The 18667-nt window shown below is 49.4% G+C and overlaps 1 protein-coding gene across 1 annotated transcript in view; it reads left to right on the top strand.

Annotated features, from left to right (window-relative positions):
• Balat (Beta-alanine transporter) overlaps positions 1-18667 on the top strand; it is an 86686-nt gene that overhangs the window by 25249 nt on the left and 42770 nt on the right. Inside the window, exon 3 of the mRNA XM_080285645.1 lies at positions 7963-8066. Within this exon, the coding sequence (XP_080141771.1) occupies positions 7963-8066 (104 nt within the window). The remainder of the gene's footprint in view (positions 1-7962; positions 8067-18667) is intronic.

Here is an 18667-nt window from a genome sequence, read left to right on the forward strand (position 1 = left end):
TCAGGGCTGACTTAGGTAAATTTACTCTTGCTAATTTCATGTTAATAGAGGCTATTGCAGTTAACCATATATTTAACCTGTTTTTTGCCATTACATTATCCTTATGAGTCCTGAATGTTTTGTTGTTAGTTTGAGCATTAACCCGCGCCGTCCCGAGGACGTACTTCCACGTCCTCACGTTTTGTCACAGCTAATCCCGAGGACGTACTTCAACGTCCTGCAATTGCAAGGTTCATAATTTCCACAATTTTCAATTTTCGCGAGTCATTTTTGGTACGTATACACGTGACACCTTCCTCAACAAGATGCCAGGCAGAGACAATGCCTTACCCAGCATGACCTCCTCCCCCCCCCTGCATGCCCTTTTCTCAGCAATTCACCTGTTATCAGTGACCTGGCCAGTATAGCCATGTCATGCCACGGTACGAAATTCAGGGCCAGAGTGATTCCCCAATCAATGACAATGTGGAGGACAAACTTTACATAGCATTAGAGGAAGAAACAGTTAGAAATGATGATCAGGTAATGTGGCAAAAAAAGGTCAGGTATTAGTGAGTGAAACAATGCTTATAATGCCTATATTACTGCTTGAAAACCAATATACTCTTGTACTACATATAAATTCGTAACAGTAAATAAATAAATACCGTTTATGAGTGGTGTGAAATAGTTATCCTCCCATAGAACTCGTTTTCTTTGGTGCCAGCCTGATAGAAAACCCAGTAAGGTAAGGAGGCTCTCCTACCTGTAATGAGTATTTTAAACCTCAGGTGAGCGATTTCTCTATGAATTTTCGATGTTTCTCACCAAAAGCGAAAGTTTTAGCAAAAAAAAAAAAAGGGTCGAAAAATGGTCGGGATTGGAGGGTACCAGTGGTCAAAAAGTGGTCGGGACGGGGCAGGTTAAACTTTAACTTGTAATTTTACCTAACTCTTTTGTTTTGAACCTGGAACTTTACGGGACAGTAGTGATTTTTAGTATTCTCACTTAAAGTGTACATTATCTTTCTCTGTTCCGTAACATAAATTTGGCGACCTCATATCAGGATATTCAGGATATTATCATAAGGATATTGCTTGATATTTTGTGACTGTTTCTTATTCATGATGTCTACTATTTCTACACTTGATGAAGCCAAAGATTTTTTGTCAAATGTGCAAACAGTGTTGGATGTAGAAAACAGAACAAAGAATGAACTTAAGCTTGTTGCTCAACAATTGGGAATTGCTGTTCGCTCTAATCATTCTAAAGATCAAATTGTTGACATGATTAATGAAAGCTTGTTTAATGTAACTCCTCCAAATGAGCAAACGCAGATTGAATTAGCTAAGTTACAGCTAGCCCTGCAGGAGGCTCGTGTGAAGGAAGCTGAATTTCAAGCACGTGCTAAGGAGGCTGAGTCTCAGGCTAAGGAGGCTTGTGTTAAGGAGGCTGAATTTCACGCACAAGTTGAACTTGCTAGGATTCAGGCAGACCATGAGTATCGCATGAAACAATGTGGAGCTGGATCATCTAGCTCTGATGATTTTGATGTGGCTAAAAATGTTAAACTTGTCCCTCCTTTTAATGAATCTGATTTAACAAAGTATTTTCAGTTGTTTGAGAGGGTAGCTACAGGTTTTAATTGGCCCAAAAAGTATTGGCCAGTACTCCTTCAAACTGTTCTCACCGGTAAAGCTCAAGTAACTTATGCATCTTTGCCTCAGGATCAGTCTGATAATTATGATATAGTTAAGAGCTTGATTCTTAAGGCCTATGAGCTTGTTCCTGAAGCTTATAGAGTAAAATTTAGGACAACTTACAAGCAAGATAAGCAATCCCATGTTGAGTATGCAAAAATCAAAGAAGATCTGTTAGAGCAGTGGTTAAATTCTAAGAATGTGGATTCTGATTTTGGTAAATTTAAGCAGATGATTTTGCTGGAGGACTTCAAAAGGTGTATTTATAAAGATGTAAGCCTATATCTTGAGAAAAGAATAGATAATTTGTCTGATGCTGCAGTTTTAGCTGATGAATATGTTCTCACTCACAAGAGATATTCTAGAGAAAAAGGGAAAGCTGAGAGTAAGTACGTTGCCTCTACTCAGAGTACAGGTAACAGGAAAGAGAATAAAGATGATGTTTCTCAGGAAGTAAATACCAGCTTCACCTCTAGATTTCAGAAAAGTAAATGTGCTTATTGTAGTAAGCTTGGTCATACTACGGAGAAATGTTTCAGGAGACAGCGTGATGTGAACAAAAAGGAGTCTTTAAATATTCAGTCAATTGGTCTAGTGTCCACTCTTGAGAGTTCCCAGAATTCTTTAACTGAGTTAACTGAACCTGCTTTGAGGGGTAACTTAAATTCTCATGATGGAGCTCCTCTTTTGAGCAGTAACGTGGGTGACACTCTCAAGAGTTCATCTGCTAATTTCCTGTCTGATGGTTTTGTCAGTCCTCTGGACAGTAATGACAGGAAATCAGTTCAAATACATCGTGATACAGGTGCTTGCCAATCTCTTATGCTGACCAGTGTTCTAGGCTCTATTGTTAATTCCTCTGATGAAACTGTAATCTTGCAGGGTGTAGGGAATAATTACTTCACTGTCCCTCTGTGCAGAGTGAATTTAGAGTCTGGTTTTGTTAATGGTTCCGTTATGGTTGGGTTGGTTGAGACACTCCCAATGTCAGGTGTAACTTTCTTACTTGGAAATGATATTGGTGGAAGTCAAGTGTGTCCAGCTCCTTAGTTGTCTAGTGAGCCAGTGGCTGCGACCCAGGATTGTGATGTCCCTGATGTGTTCCCTGCATGTGCTGTCACTAGGGCTAAGTCTAAAGTTACTGGTGATTTAGAGGATAATGATGATGATGATGTTATCCTAGCTGACACTTTTCTTGCTAATTTGGACCACTCACCAGATGAGGCAGTACCCCGTAGTGTTGATAATTTGTCTCGTCAAGAGTTGGTTGAGTTGCAGGTTGCTGACCCTGAGTTGAAAGGTCTAGCTAACTCTGCTTACAGTGAAGAAGAGTCAGCCGGTGCTTCTACTTGTTATTATGTAAAGTCAGGAGTACTTATGAGGAAGTGGAGACCCCCAACAGCATCAGCCGACTGTGAATGGGAGGTTGTACATCAAGTTGTCATCCCTCGTGTTTGTAGGCAGGATATCATTAGAGTGGCTCATGATTCCAGTTTGGCAGGACACCTTGGAGTGAGGAAGACTGTGGCACGCATTTTGAAACACTTCTACTGGCCAGGTATCTTCAGGGATGTTTCCTGGTATTGTAAGTCTTGTCACACCTGTCAAGTTGTGGGGAAGTGTAATCAGACCGAAAAGGTTGCACCTCTAGTTCCCATTCCTCCTTTTGAGGCGCCATTCACCCGTGTGTTGGTGGATATTGTGGGCCCTCTTCCTAAGACTTCTTCAGGATTTTCTTATGTGTTGACCCTGATTGATATGGCTACTCGTTATCCTGAAGCCATTCCACTTAGAAATATCTCAGCAAAGAACGTGGTTAAGGAAATGCTAGGGTTCTTCACAAAGTTTGGTCTGCCCAAGGAGGTACAGTCAGACCGGGGAAGTAATTTCATGTCGAATGTTTTCAAGCAGTCTCTGAAAGAGTTGGGCATCACCCAGATCACGTCTTCAGCTTACCATCCCCAGACCCAAGGAGCGTTGGAGAGATATCATCAAACACTCAAATCGATGCTCAAGAAATACTGTTTGGAACATCAGAAAGACTGGGATAAAGGTCTTCCATTCGTTGTGTTTGCCGCAAGAGAATCTCCAAATGAATCACTGGGCTTCTCACCTTTTGAACTACTGTTTGGCCATGAAGTAAGAGGACCCCTTAAGCTACTCAAGGAATGCTGGCTGTCGGAGGAAGATGACGTCAACCTGCTGGAGTATGTGATGAAGTTCAAAGAACGGCTGTCCACTGCTTTACAGCTGGCGAGAGAGAATTTAGGAGCTGCTCAGGAGAAGATGAAGACGTGGTATGATAAGAAGTCCAGGTTACGCCACTTTCAGCCAGGAGATCAGGTTTTGATTCTGCTACCAGTTCATGGGCAGCCTCTTCAAGCCAAGTTTAGTGGTCCTTATTTCGTGGAGAAGAAACTCAGTGATGTCAACTATGTCATCGCCACACCAGATCGTAGAAAGAACAAGCAACTATGTCACATCAACATGCTAAAGTTATATCACAGGCGGGACGAAAATAATCCAGTCTGCATTGTAGCTGTTCCACCCGAGTCTGCAAGTGAAGTTCTCCCATGCAGCATGAGCCTGAGTGATAGTTTGGGGAAGAATCCTGATATCATGAATGATCTCCAGACTAAGCTTTCTCATCTACCTCCCGAGGAAAGGTAGGAGTTGTCGGCATTACTGCAAGAGTACCCGCAAGTGTTCCATACCACTCCAGGAAGAACCACGGTGTTGATGCATGATGTCGATGTTGGAGACGCAAAGCCAATTAAATTGCCTCCTTACCGTGTGAACCCAGTGAAAGTTCCTCTCATCCAGAAGGAGCTTGGCTACCTGTTGGACCACAAGATGATTGAGCCCTGTCAGAGCGAGTGGAGTTCTCCTGTCACTCTAGTCCCTAAGCCAGGTGGGTCACAGCGGCTTTGCATCGACTACAGACGTGTTAATCAGATCACCAAAACAGACACTTACCCTCTCCCTCGCGTGGAAGATTGCATAGACAAGATCGGAAAGGCTAGGTACATAAGTAAGTTTGATTTGTTAAAGGGATACTGGCAAGTACCTATGACTGAACGTGCTAGGGAGATCTCATGTTTTGTAACACTAGGAAAGACTTTTGCATGTTCTGTAATGCCATATGGTATGAAGAATGCACCAGCCACATTTCAGAAGCTCATGAATGTTGTAACCGAGGGTTTGGCAGGGTGTGTTGTTTATATTGATGATGTATTAATCTTCAGTGACAACTGGAAAGATCACCTAAGCTATGTCAGTAAAGTTCTTGAGCGTTTGGTTCAGGCTAATCTTGTAGCTAATTTATCAAAGTGTGAGTTTGGTCAAGCTAAAGTTCAGTACCTTGGGTACGTAATTGGTGATGGACATGTTGCACCACCAGGAGCTAAGGTTCAGGTTATAAGTGATCTTCCCAGACCTAAAAGTAGGAAAGAGCTACAAAGATTTTTGGGAATGGTAGGTTATTACAGGAGATTTGTTCTTAACTTTTCAATTCTTGTATCACCACTTACAGACCTACTGAAAAAGGGAGTTAAATTTGTCTGGACCGATAACTGTGAATCCTCTTTCAACAAACTTAAAGCTATTATATTAAGTTAGCCAGTGCTCGCTACTCCAAATTTTGCTAAGCCTTTTAAGATGGCTGTTGACGCAAGTGATACAGGAGCTGGGGCTGTTTTGCTGCAAGAGGATGATCAGGGTATTGAACACCCTGTATCTTATTACAGTAAGAAGTTCACTTCACCTCAAAAGAACTAATCAACTATTGAGAAAGAGCTTTTGGCCTTGATTTTGGGTTTACAGCATTTTTCATTTTATTTGTGTTCTGGTTTTGACCCCATAGTCATTTATACCGATCATAATCCACTGAAATTCCTTAGTAGGTTTAAAGATAAAAATCAGAGATTGACAAGATGGAGTCTACTTCTTCAGGAGTATTCCTTAGACATACAACATGTCAAGGGGAAAGAAAATGTTATTGCAGATTGCTTATCTAGACTTTAGACAGATTGTTTTAGAGTAATAAGAAATTTCCTTTGTAAATTTCTTTTTCTTTGTGGGGAGGTGTTACATAACCTATGATTTCATCATCCTTTGTTTAATTTTAACGCACAGTATGCTGCATGTTTGATCACGAGCGTGTTCTGCCTCAGTCCCCCCCTTCTACCGTTATAGTAGAGTAAGTCGTTCTTTCTGTTGTTCAGAGCGGGAGTGTCAACTCTTTGTCCCCATGGCTTCATTTGCGCGTCCTTCTTACAAGTTGTATCAAGCTCTGCTGGCCCCTATATAATGAGCTCAGTCTCTGCATCATTACCACTTAGATCTGCTCCTCATTTTGTTCACATCTCTGTCCTCCCCTGTACCGTTATTATTATTGTGAGTGCTCCGGAAGTCTCCAACCATCTAGCAGCTGTGTAATTTGAGTACAACTGTTATTGCATTTTTTCCTTGTACTGTATAGCATAAGGTGTTGATTTGTAGGCCTAGTGAGGCTTTTTTGTAATTTATGTAGGATTCATTTTGTCAGCCAGTTTTAATATTATTTTGTATCTTTAATAATTTATCTTGCATTAACTGAGCATTACCCAGTGTATTTTCATTTTATCAGGGCTGACTTAGGTAAATTTTCTCTTGCTAATTTCACGTTAATAGAGGCTATTGCAGTTAACCATATATTTAACCTGTTTTTTGCCATTACATTATCCTTATGACTCATAAGTTATGAGTCCTGAATGTTTTGTTGTTAGTTTGAGCATCAAACTTTAACTTGTAATTTTACCTAACTCTTTTGTTTTGAACCTGGAACTTTACGGGACAGTAGTGATTTTTAGTATTCTCACTTAAAGTGTACATCATCTTTCTCTGTTCCGTAACAATATATATATATATATATATATATATATATATATATATATATATATATATATATATATATATATATATATATATATATATATGTGTGTGTGTGTGTGTGTGTGTGTGTGTGTGTGTGCAAGAAATAAGGAACCAAAGGCCAGAAGCCGGCAAGATTGTTCCCTCCAAGAAAAAAAAAAAAAAAAAAAGAGCCAAGTTTAAGATGGATGATGCTAACTACACCTTGAAAATCCGACCACTTCATTATTCGTACCTTCAAATACGGTAATATTGGCCGTGTGTTTATGGTTCTTTCACCTTAACTTGAACCAGGCTTCCTCCCCCCCCCCACCCCTTTGTAGTTTATTTCACTTAATGACAAAACGACAGTGCCATGGCTCCACATCCTTTCCATAGCACTTCTTTGTGTCTAGCACCATATTCTAACGTTAATTTATTGTTACACCTCGGTATTATGGAGCGTGCAATTTTAGGCCAAGTTAAGGTGAAAAGAGTATAGTGACTGGGTGGTCTGGCGTTCACCTAGGACGCGAAAAGATCAGAATTTGAATCCACGTGAGACTAGCAGAAAAATATAAATAAGTAAATACATCAAATACAAACTTTTGCAGGGTCCAGCTTCAGTCAACCCTTTCAAACCGATGATGTGTTTTGCATTTTAATTCTAGCTGTGTATTCAACTTAGGAAAGACCTCTGTTCGTGAAGGAGACATTGTAGGCTACAATACCTCGCCCCTCCGGTTCGAAAATTCTCTCCCAAGCTCAGTAAACCCGTATGGAGATAAGAGGAGTATATATATAATGTGAAAGACGTCCTGGGGGTAAGGGGTTGATTTATACAGTACTTCTCCCTCTTTCTTTCCCTCATCATCCACCCTTTCTCTCCCTTCTTCTCTCCTTCCTTCCCTCATCTTTAGCTCCCCCCACATTCTCTCCCTCCTTCTTTCATCTCATCTCTTTTCACTCCTCTTATCTTTATCTTTCCTTTCTGTCCCATCTTCCCTCATCCTTCGCTCCTCCATTCATTCTCACCTTTCCTCTTTTTCCTTTCCCCCCTTCCATTATTTTTATCTCCCCTCTCTCCTTCCGTCCCTCATTTTCTTTTATATCCTCCCTTGTCTCCCACTTCTCTCCATCTTATCTTTCACCCTTTCCCTCATCTTATCTTTCTCTCCATCCTTACTTCATGTTTATCTCCCTCCTCCTCTGCCTTGCTCCCACATCCTCAATTATTCCGTCTTCCTCTTTCTCTCGTCTTTATCTCCGCCATTTCCTTCCAACCCCCATCTTTATCTCCTTCTTTCCCGCATTTTTGTTTCCACTTTTTCTTTTATTTCATCTTTGTCTCCCTCCTCCCCTCGTTTTAATATTCTCTTTCTCTGCCCTCCAGTGGGACCTAGTTTGCGACAGAGGGTTCCTGCCCACCCTGGCGCTTGTCCTGCTTGGCGCTAGTGGCCTCGTCGGCAACTACATATTCGGATACATCCAGGACGGGTAAGTCAGTCAGGTTTAGGTTACATTAGGCTGAGTCCACACCAAATATTTGTGTTATGCTGAGTGTTTTTAGGTCGACTTCTCGTCCTAAAAGCACTAGCGACTGAGCGGGGTCCTCTTTCCGGACCGGAAGTAAAGCACCCACAAAGGAACAGGACATAAAAACCAGGCAGTATACCTTAACACATCTATTGCCTTAATTCTACATCGTTACAATATAACACAGAGTGATATTTGAGATACAGGAGACAGGGACACAGAGTTAGCCTTTGACACCACAATGTACAGTCACACTTAATACACGATATAATGCATGTAATGTCCTGAACTATATATGTGGATACCCGTATTTCACTTTAAGGCGGAATATATACTTAGTTGGAAACAAGGGGAATAAACAAGATTAAGAGTCCATGGGGGAAATACTACTATAAATAAGACAGGGTGCGGATCGCGACACTTGACGCAGTCACTTAGTAGCGGCGGCACTTACACACAGGCTTTTGATTCACCTGCGAACCCTAGTCTCCATTCACAGTCACGGAAAGTTCTTTTACTTGGGGACTCATACAATTACTCTAAGTTCTCTTACTGAGGGTTTAAGTCATTTTCTGTTCTGCCGGGTATCGGGTTCTTTTAGACTAATAGTAACTGTCACTGGTTTTACACTGGTCTTTACTTGGTCACTGTTCACTGTTATTTCCCCTGGTTTGTTCTCGGTCAAGGGGCGTCACTTATTTACCCGTGTTTCCTGGGTGGAGTGCACTCTGTCGTATGGGCGTGAGGAGAGGGCCCTAGGGGGACTCTGCCTGCAAGGGGCAACACACTACCCTCAGGGGAGTCACTGCCCGGGTCCTGGCCGTCGGTGAGGTGCAGGGAGGCCCTCCTGTCTGGGGTCCTCGACCTGAGAGGAGGCCCTCGTGTTGGAGCCTCGTTGGTGGGGTGCAGGGAGGCCCTCCTATTTGGGGGCCTCGACCTGAGAGGTGGCCCTCGGGACTGGGGCCAAACAGCTGGAGGAGGCTGGCCTGTCGTCTACGGCTCCGTGGGGTGAGGGAGCCTGGTTTACCCTCATCTGGAGTCTGCTGGTCACGCCTGGGGGTCCTGGGGTTGCGGTCGCCTGTTGGGAGAGGCGCCGACAGGGTTGGGCTACGGCACCGTCTCCGTCTGGTGTCTGGAAGAAACAGAGATTTCCCAGGCGTGGGAGGTAGGTCCGGTTTCGGGCCTTGCCACCACTCTGGCGACACCTCCGGGGCAACACTCCCGGATGGTGACGAAGGGCTCCCACAGGGGGAAGAGGCAGGAGAAGGATTCACAGAGTCCGTGTCCTCTCCGGTACGTGGAGAGGGAAGCACAGAGGCAACTCTCTCTCCTGTGTGTACTAAAGCCGTGGCTAAGGGTCCTCTCACCCTGGTGCACACCTCTGGCTGTAGTCTTGGGCCTCCTGCCCTTGGAGTGGCTAAGGACCCCCTCGCCCTGGTGCACACTTCTGGCTGTAGCCTTGGGCTTCCTGCCCTTGGAGTGGCTAAGGGCCCCCTCACCTTGGTGCACACTTCTGGCCGTAGCCTTGGGCCTCCTGCCCTTGGAGTGGCCAAGGGCCCCCTCGCCCTGGGGCACACTTCTGGCCGTAGCCTTGGGCCTCCTGTCCTTGAGGTTGTAACAATGGCTGTCGCCAAGGCGTTACCTGGGACTGAAACTTGTTCAGTCCCACCCCAATTCTGGCGATGGTTGTCCCGCTTGCAAGGTCGTTGGCTTTTTCTGGTCACCTGGTGTCGGGGTAGTTGTGGGGAAAAGGGACTCAGGGCAGTAGTGTCCCGGTGACCCTCTTGACCTGGGTCACTAGCCCCACCGTTGTGTCCTCCTGGGGTGGTGGTGTGGTAGCGGCCCGGTGGTGGGGTGGGGGGGTGGCGGGGTAGGTGGTCCGGCAGCGGGCATTTTAATTTGCGGTTGTGGGTGTGAGTTATGGATCACTTAAACCCATAGAAATTCCCACCCTCACCCGCCTGCTTCCAGTGGGGCCCCTTGCGTGAGTTTCAGTTATGCAAGACTCCTGGCCGGGCCCCACAAGCATTTGGTGTGAATCGAGCTTTACTCTTTGCTTATTTTCGTTAAATTATTGTCTGCATATAGTTTTCAAACATTCACTTTGCCACTATATATACTTTCAGGCAAAGTAATTGTCATGTGTACTGAATCCCTATATTAATGTTCTAAATTGCATCTGTCATACTGAATCCCAATATTAATGTTTTTAATCATATTTGTAATGCTAGGTGAAAATAGGCTCGACTTCTCGTTCCTAACATACCTAACGTGGATCGGGGTCCTCTTTCGAGACCGGAGCTTAGTGCAATAAAGAGAGGCAGGACACAAAAACTCCAGGCAACAACCTTTACACGTATATTACCACAGTCAGACACAGGACAAAGTCAGCAGATATTACAACATGATATATAGCAAGAAATAAAACCTTATCTAGGATATGTGTATCTCGCAGGATACTTGCTTATCTGATATTAATGCCAGCACAATTAATTCTAGTATATTCAGGGTACGGTGAATATAGGCACGCGCTTGAGGCGCGGGGAGTGTGTCTCACAAGAGGGGGAGAAGGGGGGGGTGTGGGGAGTGACTTGTGACGGTTAAGACGGAGTTATGGTAATACTGGAGAGAGGTAAGTATTAGCAATGGGAATTACACGTTTTCCATAGCAAAGGGACTTTGGTAATTGTTTCTATTGCTGGTTTACACTTACACTAGGTACTGGGATGAGGGAGTGTCATATAGATTTTATGGGTAGCGTGAGTGGGGGAATATTACTAACACTTTCTCGTATTACTTCTTTAGGTCTTACAACAGTGGGGGTGTATTACTACGGAGGAATTTCCAGTCGGCACAGTCTTACTAATTGTATATAAGGGACGTCACTCATAAGACTAGTTCATCAGATCTTGGTTCACACACTCGTCCTTTATTCTCTCACTGTGATCTTACTTTCCCCGATATTCACCATATTAAGTCACTGCATGATATTACACTAGGTTCGGCAAAGTCACACTTAACCTAAATCACTTGCACTGTTTCTGGGCATCACCACATGTATTCATCGTGGGGGGGCAGGGGAAGGAACACGCGGTCGGCAATCCTGCTGGGCTTGGGGCACCGCCAAGGGGAGGCGTGCCGAGAGGGCACGGGACGACTCGTAGGGGCGTCCTCTCACGTCCCGGGCTACCCGTGGCCTCTGGGCTGGGCTTAGGGGTGTGGCCCTCAGGACTGGGGCCGAATAGCTCCAGAAACCTCTGGTGTAAGTCTCGGCCGGAGGTGGGAGCCTTACGTCGTCGTGGGGGCGTATGGAGATCGCGCCCGGGCGTCCTGGGGAGGATCGGGAGTGACTGTGGACTGCAGTCTCCAGAGTCTAGGGGCGCCGACAGGGGAGGACTGCGGCACCGGCTTACACTGGGGCCCGTCAGGTGAGTCTGTTCCAGAGCCAGGCGTAGGGAGCGGAGGCCAGGGGAAGCTGTGAGGCCTGAATGGGCTGCTGTGGTACAGGAGGCCTGGGCTCTCGTCTCCTGCCGGGGTGACGTCTCGCTCCTTGCCTCCTTTTGTCCGTGGGGCCCGGCAATTGGCCTTGGCTGCCCAGGGGCAGGGCTTTCACGTGTCGGGGCCCGGCAATTGGCCGTGACCTGAGTGGGGGAGTCAGCACACCTCTGTGCACCTTCGGAGCGGCAGTGGGCCGTCTGACGAAGGCACGAGCGGCAGTGGGCCGTCTCCTGCTTCAGGAGGGTGGAGTGGCAATTGGCCGTCCCAGGGGCACCGCCTTTGGAGCGGCAGTAGGCCGTCTCCTTCTGCTGGAGGGAGGAGCGGCAGTAGGCTGTCTCAAGGGCACTGCCTCCGGAGTGGCAGTAGGCCATCTCACGAGGGCGGGAGCAGCAGTGGGCCGTCTCCTTCTGCCGGAGGGAGGAGCGGCAGTGGGCCGTCTCAAGGGCACCGCCTTCGGAGCGGCAGTAGGCAGTCTCACAAGGGCAGGAGCGGCAGTGGGCCGTCTCCTTCGGCTGGAGAGGGGAGCAGCAGTTGACCGTCTCCTTCTGCAGGAGGGAGGAGCGGTAGTAGGCTGTCTCTACAGGGACACCTTCGGAGCGGCAGTAGGCCATCTCACGAGGGCGGGAGCGGCAGTAGGCCGTCTCCTTCCGCAGGAGGGGGGAGCAGCAGTAGGCCGTCTCCTTCTGCAGGAGGGGGGAGCAGCAGTAGGCCATCTCCTTCTGCAGGAGGGGGGAGCGGCAGTAGGCCGTCTCCTTCTGCAGGAGTGGGGAGCGACAGTAGGCTGTCTCCTTCTGCAGGAGGGGGGAGCGCCAGTAGGCTGTCTCTACCAGGGCACCTTCGGAGCGGTAGTAGGCCGTCTGGCAAGGGCGGGAGCAGCAGTAGGCCGTCTCCTGAGGGGCGCTGTCTGGAGTGTCTAGAACAACTCCACTCCGAGCTGGTTCAACAATCCCACTCCCTGAAGGTAGTGTCCTTCTACGATGGCAACGGCACGATGGCTGCCTGACATAGGGGAGCACGGCCCGGGCTGACATATGCCGCTGTTGCTGGTATCTTGCAGTGGTGGCGGCTACCCCGTGGGGTCCATGTGGGGGTGTTGGCACGTTCCCGGGCATACTGGGCTGTATTTCACTTGCCTCGTTGTTGGGGGCACTACGGTATTCCTCTTCTGTTTCCATTTCGGGGGCACTAAATTGTAAGTGACGCATTTTACCACTCTCCCCCTGTAAAAAGTCACGTCCCCGTGGCTGGAGGTGGAATGCTTGCATGTCGTGGGTGGTGTACACGGGCTGGAGGTGTTGCAGCATGGTTTGCCAGGCGATGGTGTAGGGGTTTTCCTCCTGCTCCGCATCGCAGGTGAGGAAGAGTGGAGGCGGTGGTGGTGGAATGGAGGAGGGTTAGCAGGTGGTGTGGCCCGGGGAGTCTTTGGTTCCTGCCAAGGGTAGGTGCCCATACGACCCATCTCACTCTCATCTTGCTTCGGGTGGCTGTCGGTGTGGTCGGAGGCTGAATGCTGGACCCCGAGGGTAGGGGCCGGGTTTTGTGCCATGGTAATGCGGCATTGAGTCTCTGGGGAGTACAGGTGGAGGGGATTTGGGCCTGATGTAGCTTGGTGGTGTGAAGTTGTGGGGAGGTGGGTGGTGTAGGAGTGTGGGTGTATCGGGCGGGTGGGTGTGAGAGTCGGCCAGAGGGGGTGGTGGTGGTTCAGAGGGTGGGTGAGGGTGGGGAAGTGGGCATGCGGGGTGGGCGGGGTTGGTTAGCACAGGCTGTTGCGCGTGTTGGGGGTGTGGTGGAGGGTGAGATCGTCGGAGTGGGCATGTGTAAGTGTGGAGGGGAGAGGGCGGTGGTAGTGGGTTGTCCTGTGGGGGTGGAGGGGTGGGCGGGGCACGTGGGCTCGGGTGGAAAGGGTGAGGCTGCGGAGGGAAGGGATGAGGGTGAACGAGGTGTGGCAGGCGAGATGTCAGGTGAGGTGCGGGGGGTGGTGGCGGTGAGGGAGGCTGAGGTGGTAGGGGGGGTGGAGGGGGATGGCGAGGAGGAAACATAGCACTCGTATGTGGAAGTGACAGGCAGTGCGGGAGCAGGGGGAGGTTGGGGGTGTGGGGTCGGTAGCGGTGGTGAGGTGGCAGGAGAGGTGGCTTGGAGTGTAGGTGGCGAGGAGGGAGTGCGATCTTGTGGCGCCATCCCGGTGTTTGGTGGTGGGGTGGTTTGGGCAGTAGCAGGGTTCTGTGCTAGTGGTGTGGGGTGGGTGGTGGGTGCAAAGCTAGGGGATGGTGCGGGTTTGAGGGTGATGGCGGACGGTGTGCGGTGCTGGAACCTTGGTGGCTTGGCAGGGGCTGTGGAGTGGGATGTGGCAGGTGGTGTGTGTCATTGAAGGCGAGGAAAGGTGGGGTGAGGTGTAGGGGGAGAGGGAGCCGATGGTGGTGGGGAGATGCGGCCTCGCAGGGTTGTCTGAATGTTCAGGGATGGGGCGGTGCAGGTGGTAGCAGGGGGCTGAGCTCGTGAGAGAGTGATGGGTGGTGTGGTGCGGGGTGTGGTGGGCGGCGAGGCATCTGGTGAGGTTATTGGGGACGAGGTGGTGGTCCATGGGGATGGTGAGGTTGAAGGTGGGGTAGGGGAGGTGAGCGAGGAAAAAAAAGGTGGGTGGAAATGAGGAGGAGGGTGTGGTAGGGAAGGTGAATGAGTTAACCATGTGGGCGGGGAAAGCGAGCGGTGATGAAGTGATGGTGGTGGGTGGTGCGGGGTTGGAGGTGGAAGGCAGTAGACGGGGGGAGGTGGTTTTAGGAAGTAGGTTAGGGGAAGATGAGGAGAGGGTCCTAGGAGGCCTGTGAACAGGGAGGCAGGTTTTGTGTTGAGGAGGTATAGTGGTGTGTGGGGTGGGAAGGTTAGAACTAGGGGCAAGAATAGGGGAAGGTAGAACAGAAGAGATGGTGAGAGGGGAGGAAAAGGAAAGATAACGTTCCCTCCTGTCGTAGACTGGGGGAGATGTGAGGTGGCCCCCGCCATTACGGTGGGATGCGAGGGCAGTGGGGGGGAGCTTTTTGTGTTTCCTTTTTTGTATTGTCTTCCCCTGAGGCTTAGGGGAATTTGCGTATGGTGGGGAGGTTTGTAAGCGCCCTCGTGTCATTTGGCTGCACTGGGCAGCTTCTAGCTGCTCACGGATGTCGTGGATCGGGCATCCGTGGCAGCACGGAGAAAATTCCCACGGGTTTACGGTGATGAGGTCAATGGGGAATTGATTTATTTTGCCGATGCATTGAGGGGTGGTATGGACGGCTAGAAGGCGCCTCATTAAACTGATATCTTTATCCAGGTCTCCCGTCAGTTCGTGTATTATGAAATGTTCTTTAATAAAACCGGGGAGAATCCTGAGAAGTGTATGAAACGTGAGTTGTTCCCAGGTTTCTACATCTGCCTCCGGGGAGGCAGTGGTGACTCGGCGTCTTGCCAGAGTTAGGGTATCATTTAGATTCCCGTCAAATTTTAGACTATCCAGTTGGGATAGTGCCACCACTTTCCCTAATGATGGGGTGATGGCCTGAACAACAAACTCCGTAAAGTTCTGCCAGGTGAGCTCCAGGACGATTTTCGGTGCTATGTTCGCCGCCGCTTTGCCCAATAGTGGTAGTGTGACTGCAATTTTCTGTTGGTCATTTTCAAAGCCAATATCCAGTAAGGGTTTAATTATTGCCAGATACGTGTGTATATCATACTGGTCAGGGTCAAACTTGGGTAACTGAACGTGCGGTTTAGTTGCCATGTTGCCAAATATTTTTGACTACCTCTCTTTTATGCCCGGGTCAAGAACCACCGCTGGCCACCAGTGTAATGCTAGGTGAAAATAGGCTCGACTTCTCGTTCCTAACACACCTAACGTGGAGCGGGGTCCTCTTTCGAGACCGGAGCTTAGTGCAATAAAGAGAGGCAGGACACAAAAACTCCAGGCAACAACCTGTACACGTATATTACCACAGTCAGACACAGGACAAAGTCAGCAGATATTACAACATGATATATAGCAAGAAATAAAACCTTATCTAGGATATGTGTATCTCGCAGGATACTTGCTTATCTGATATTAATGCCAGCACAATTAATTCTAGTATATTCAGGGTACGGTGAATATAGGCACGCGCTTGAGGCGCGGGGAGTGTGTCTCACAAGAGGGGGAGAAGGGGGGGTGTGGGGAGTGACTTGTGACGACTAAGACGGTGTTATGGTAATACTGGAGAGAGGTAAGTATTAGCAGTGGGAATTACACGTTTTCCAATAGCAAAGGGACTTTGGTAATTGATTCTATTGCTGGTTTACACTTACACTAGGTACTGGGATGAGGGAGTGTCATATAGATTTTATGGGTAGCGTGAGTAGGGGAAAATTACTAACACTTTCTCGTATTACTTCTTTAGGTCTTACAACAGTGGGGGTGTATTACTACGGAGGAATTTCCAGTCGGCACAGTCTTACTAATTGTATATAAGGGACGTCACTCATAAGACTAGTTCATCAGATCTTGGTTCACACACTCGTCCTTTATTCTCTCACTGTGATCTTACTTGCCCCGATATTCACTATATTAAGTCACTGCACGATATTACACTAGGTTCGGCAAAGTCACACTTAACCTAAATCACTTGCACTGTTTCTGGGCATCACCACATGTATTCATCGTGGGGGGGCAGGGGAAGGAACACGCAGTCGGCAATCCTGCTGGGCTTGGGGCACCGCCAAGGGGAGGCGTGCCGAGAGGGCACGGGACGACGTGTAGGGGCATCCTCTCGCATCCCGGACTACCCATGGCCTCCAGGCTGGGCTTAGGGGTGTGGCCCTCAGGACTGGGGCCGAATAGCTCCAGAAACCTCTGGTGTAAGTCTCGGCCGGAGGTGGGAGTCTTACGTCGTCGTGGGGGCGTATGGAGATCGCCCCCGGGCGTCCTGGGGAGGATCGGGAAAGACTGCGGAGTGCGGTCTCCAGAGTCTAGGGGCGCCGACAGGGGAGGATTGCGGCACCAGCTTACACTGGGGCCCATCAGGTGAGTCTGTTCCAGAGCCAGGCATAGGGAGCTGAGGCCAGGGGAGGCTGTGAGGCCTGACTGGGCTGCTGTGGTACAGGAGGCCTGGGCTCTCGTCTCCTGCCGGGGTGACGTCGCGCTCCTTGCCTCCTTTCATCTGTGGGGCCCGGCAATTGGCTGTCACTGCCCAGGGGCAGGGCTCTCAGGTGTCGGGGTCCGGCAATTGGCCGTGGCCTGAGTGGGGGAGTCAGCGCACCTCTGTGCACCTTCGGAGCGGCAGTGGGCCGTCTGACGAAGGCGCGAGCGGCAGTGGGCCATCTCCTGGTTCAGGAGGGCGGAGTGGCAATTGGCCCTCCCAGGGGCACCGCCTTCGGAGCGGCAGTAGGCCGTCTCACGAGGGCGGGAGCGGCAGTAGGCCATCTCCTTCTGCTGGAAGGAGGAGCAGCAGTAGGCCGTCTCAGGGGCACCGCCTTCGGAGCGGCAGTAGGCCGTCTCATGAGGGCGAGAGCAGCAGTAGGCCGTCTCCTTCTGCTGGAGGGAGGAGCGGCAGTGGGCCGACTAAAGGGCACCGCCTTCGGGGTGGCAGTAGGCTGTTTCACAAGGGCAGGAGTGGCAGTGGGCTGTCTCCTTCGGCCGGAGAGGGGAGTGGCAGTGGGCCGTCTAATGGGCACCGCCTTCGGGGCGGCAGTAGGCCGTCTCACGAGGGCAGGAGCGGCAGTGGGCCGTCTCCTTCGGCCGGAGAGGGGAGCGGCGGTAGACTGTCTCCTTCTGCAGGAGGGAGGAGCGGCAGCAGGCCGTCTCTACAGAGACACCTTCAGACCGGCAGTAGGCCGTCTCTACAGGGACACCTTCGGAGCGGCAGTAGGCCGTCTCACGAGGGCGGGAGTGGTAGTAAGCCGTCTCCCTCTGCAGGAGGGGGGAGCGGCAGTAGGCCGTCTCTACCAGGACACCTTCGGAGCGGCAGTAGGCCATCTGGCGAGGGCAGGAGCGCCAGTAGGCCGTCTCCTGAGGGGCGCTGTCTGGAGTGTCTAGAACAACTCCACCCCGAGCTGGTTCAACAATCCCACTCCCTGAAGGTAGTGTCCTTCTCCTATGATGGTGACGGCACAATGGCTGCATGACATAGGGGGGCACGGCCCGGGCTGACATATGCCGTTGTTGATGGGGGTTGCTCCGACTGGTGGCGGCTACCCCGTGGGGTCCATGTGGGGGTGTCAGCACGTTCCCTGGCATACTGGGCTGTATATCACTTCCCTTGTTGTAGGGGGCACTACGGTATTCCTCTTCTGTTTCCATTTAGGGGGCACTAAATTGTAAGTCAAGCATTTTAATATTGTTATGCGGGATGTTTTTAGCCTGACTTCTCGTGCTAAAAACGCCTGCGACTGAGCGGGGTCCTCATTCTGGACCGGAAATAAAACACTTACAAAGGAACAGGGCATAAAAACTAGGCAGTACACCTTAACACATCTATTGGCTTATTTCAATACACTGTGACAATATAAAAACAAAGAGTTACAGGATATGATGGAGACAGGTTTACAGAGTTAGCTCCCCAATATAACATATCACACACAGCACAGGCAGAGAGTAGAGTTCTGCAATTATACCTCGATGGTGAGTTGTAAGTTCAGGATACCCGTATTGTGTCCATAGGCAGAATTAGTATTTAATAGTCTCGACCAGATGCACTTGGGGTAGAGAGGGCCAGGGGTCGAGAGAGTGAATATTACTATAACTTGTCAGAGCGCGAGTCGCGAAACTCGGAATAGTTACTTAGTCACAGAGACACTGTTCACAGACTTTAGGCTTTTCCTTGCGCTCGTGCTGTTTCCATATGGATCTATGTCCATGCTCACCAGTCTTTTCTGTTCTGCCTGGGTATTTGTCTCACTGTGTCACTTATATTATTCTGGCCTCACTCTTTCAGTCACTGTTCACTCCCGTCTCTGTGGTTTTTCAAGGCACACGAGATGCGTTAAAGCCACTACTTGCCCTTGTTTCCTGGGCTTAACACAGGAGTCGCCCAGGCGTGGGAGGGGGCTCTACTGGGGAGCCC

The sequence above is a fragment of the Coenobita brevimanus genome, chromosome 107 (genome assembly GCF_032717465.1).
Source record: "Coenobita brevimanus isolate Jiangsu-jjx chromosome 107, ASM3271746v2, whole genome shotgun sequence".
Taxonomy (NCBI): domain Eukaryota; kingdom Metazoa; phylum Arthropoda; class Malacostraca; order Decapoda; family Coenobitidae; genus Coenobita; species Coenobita brevimanus.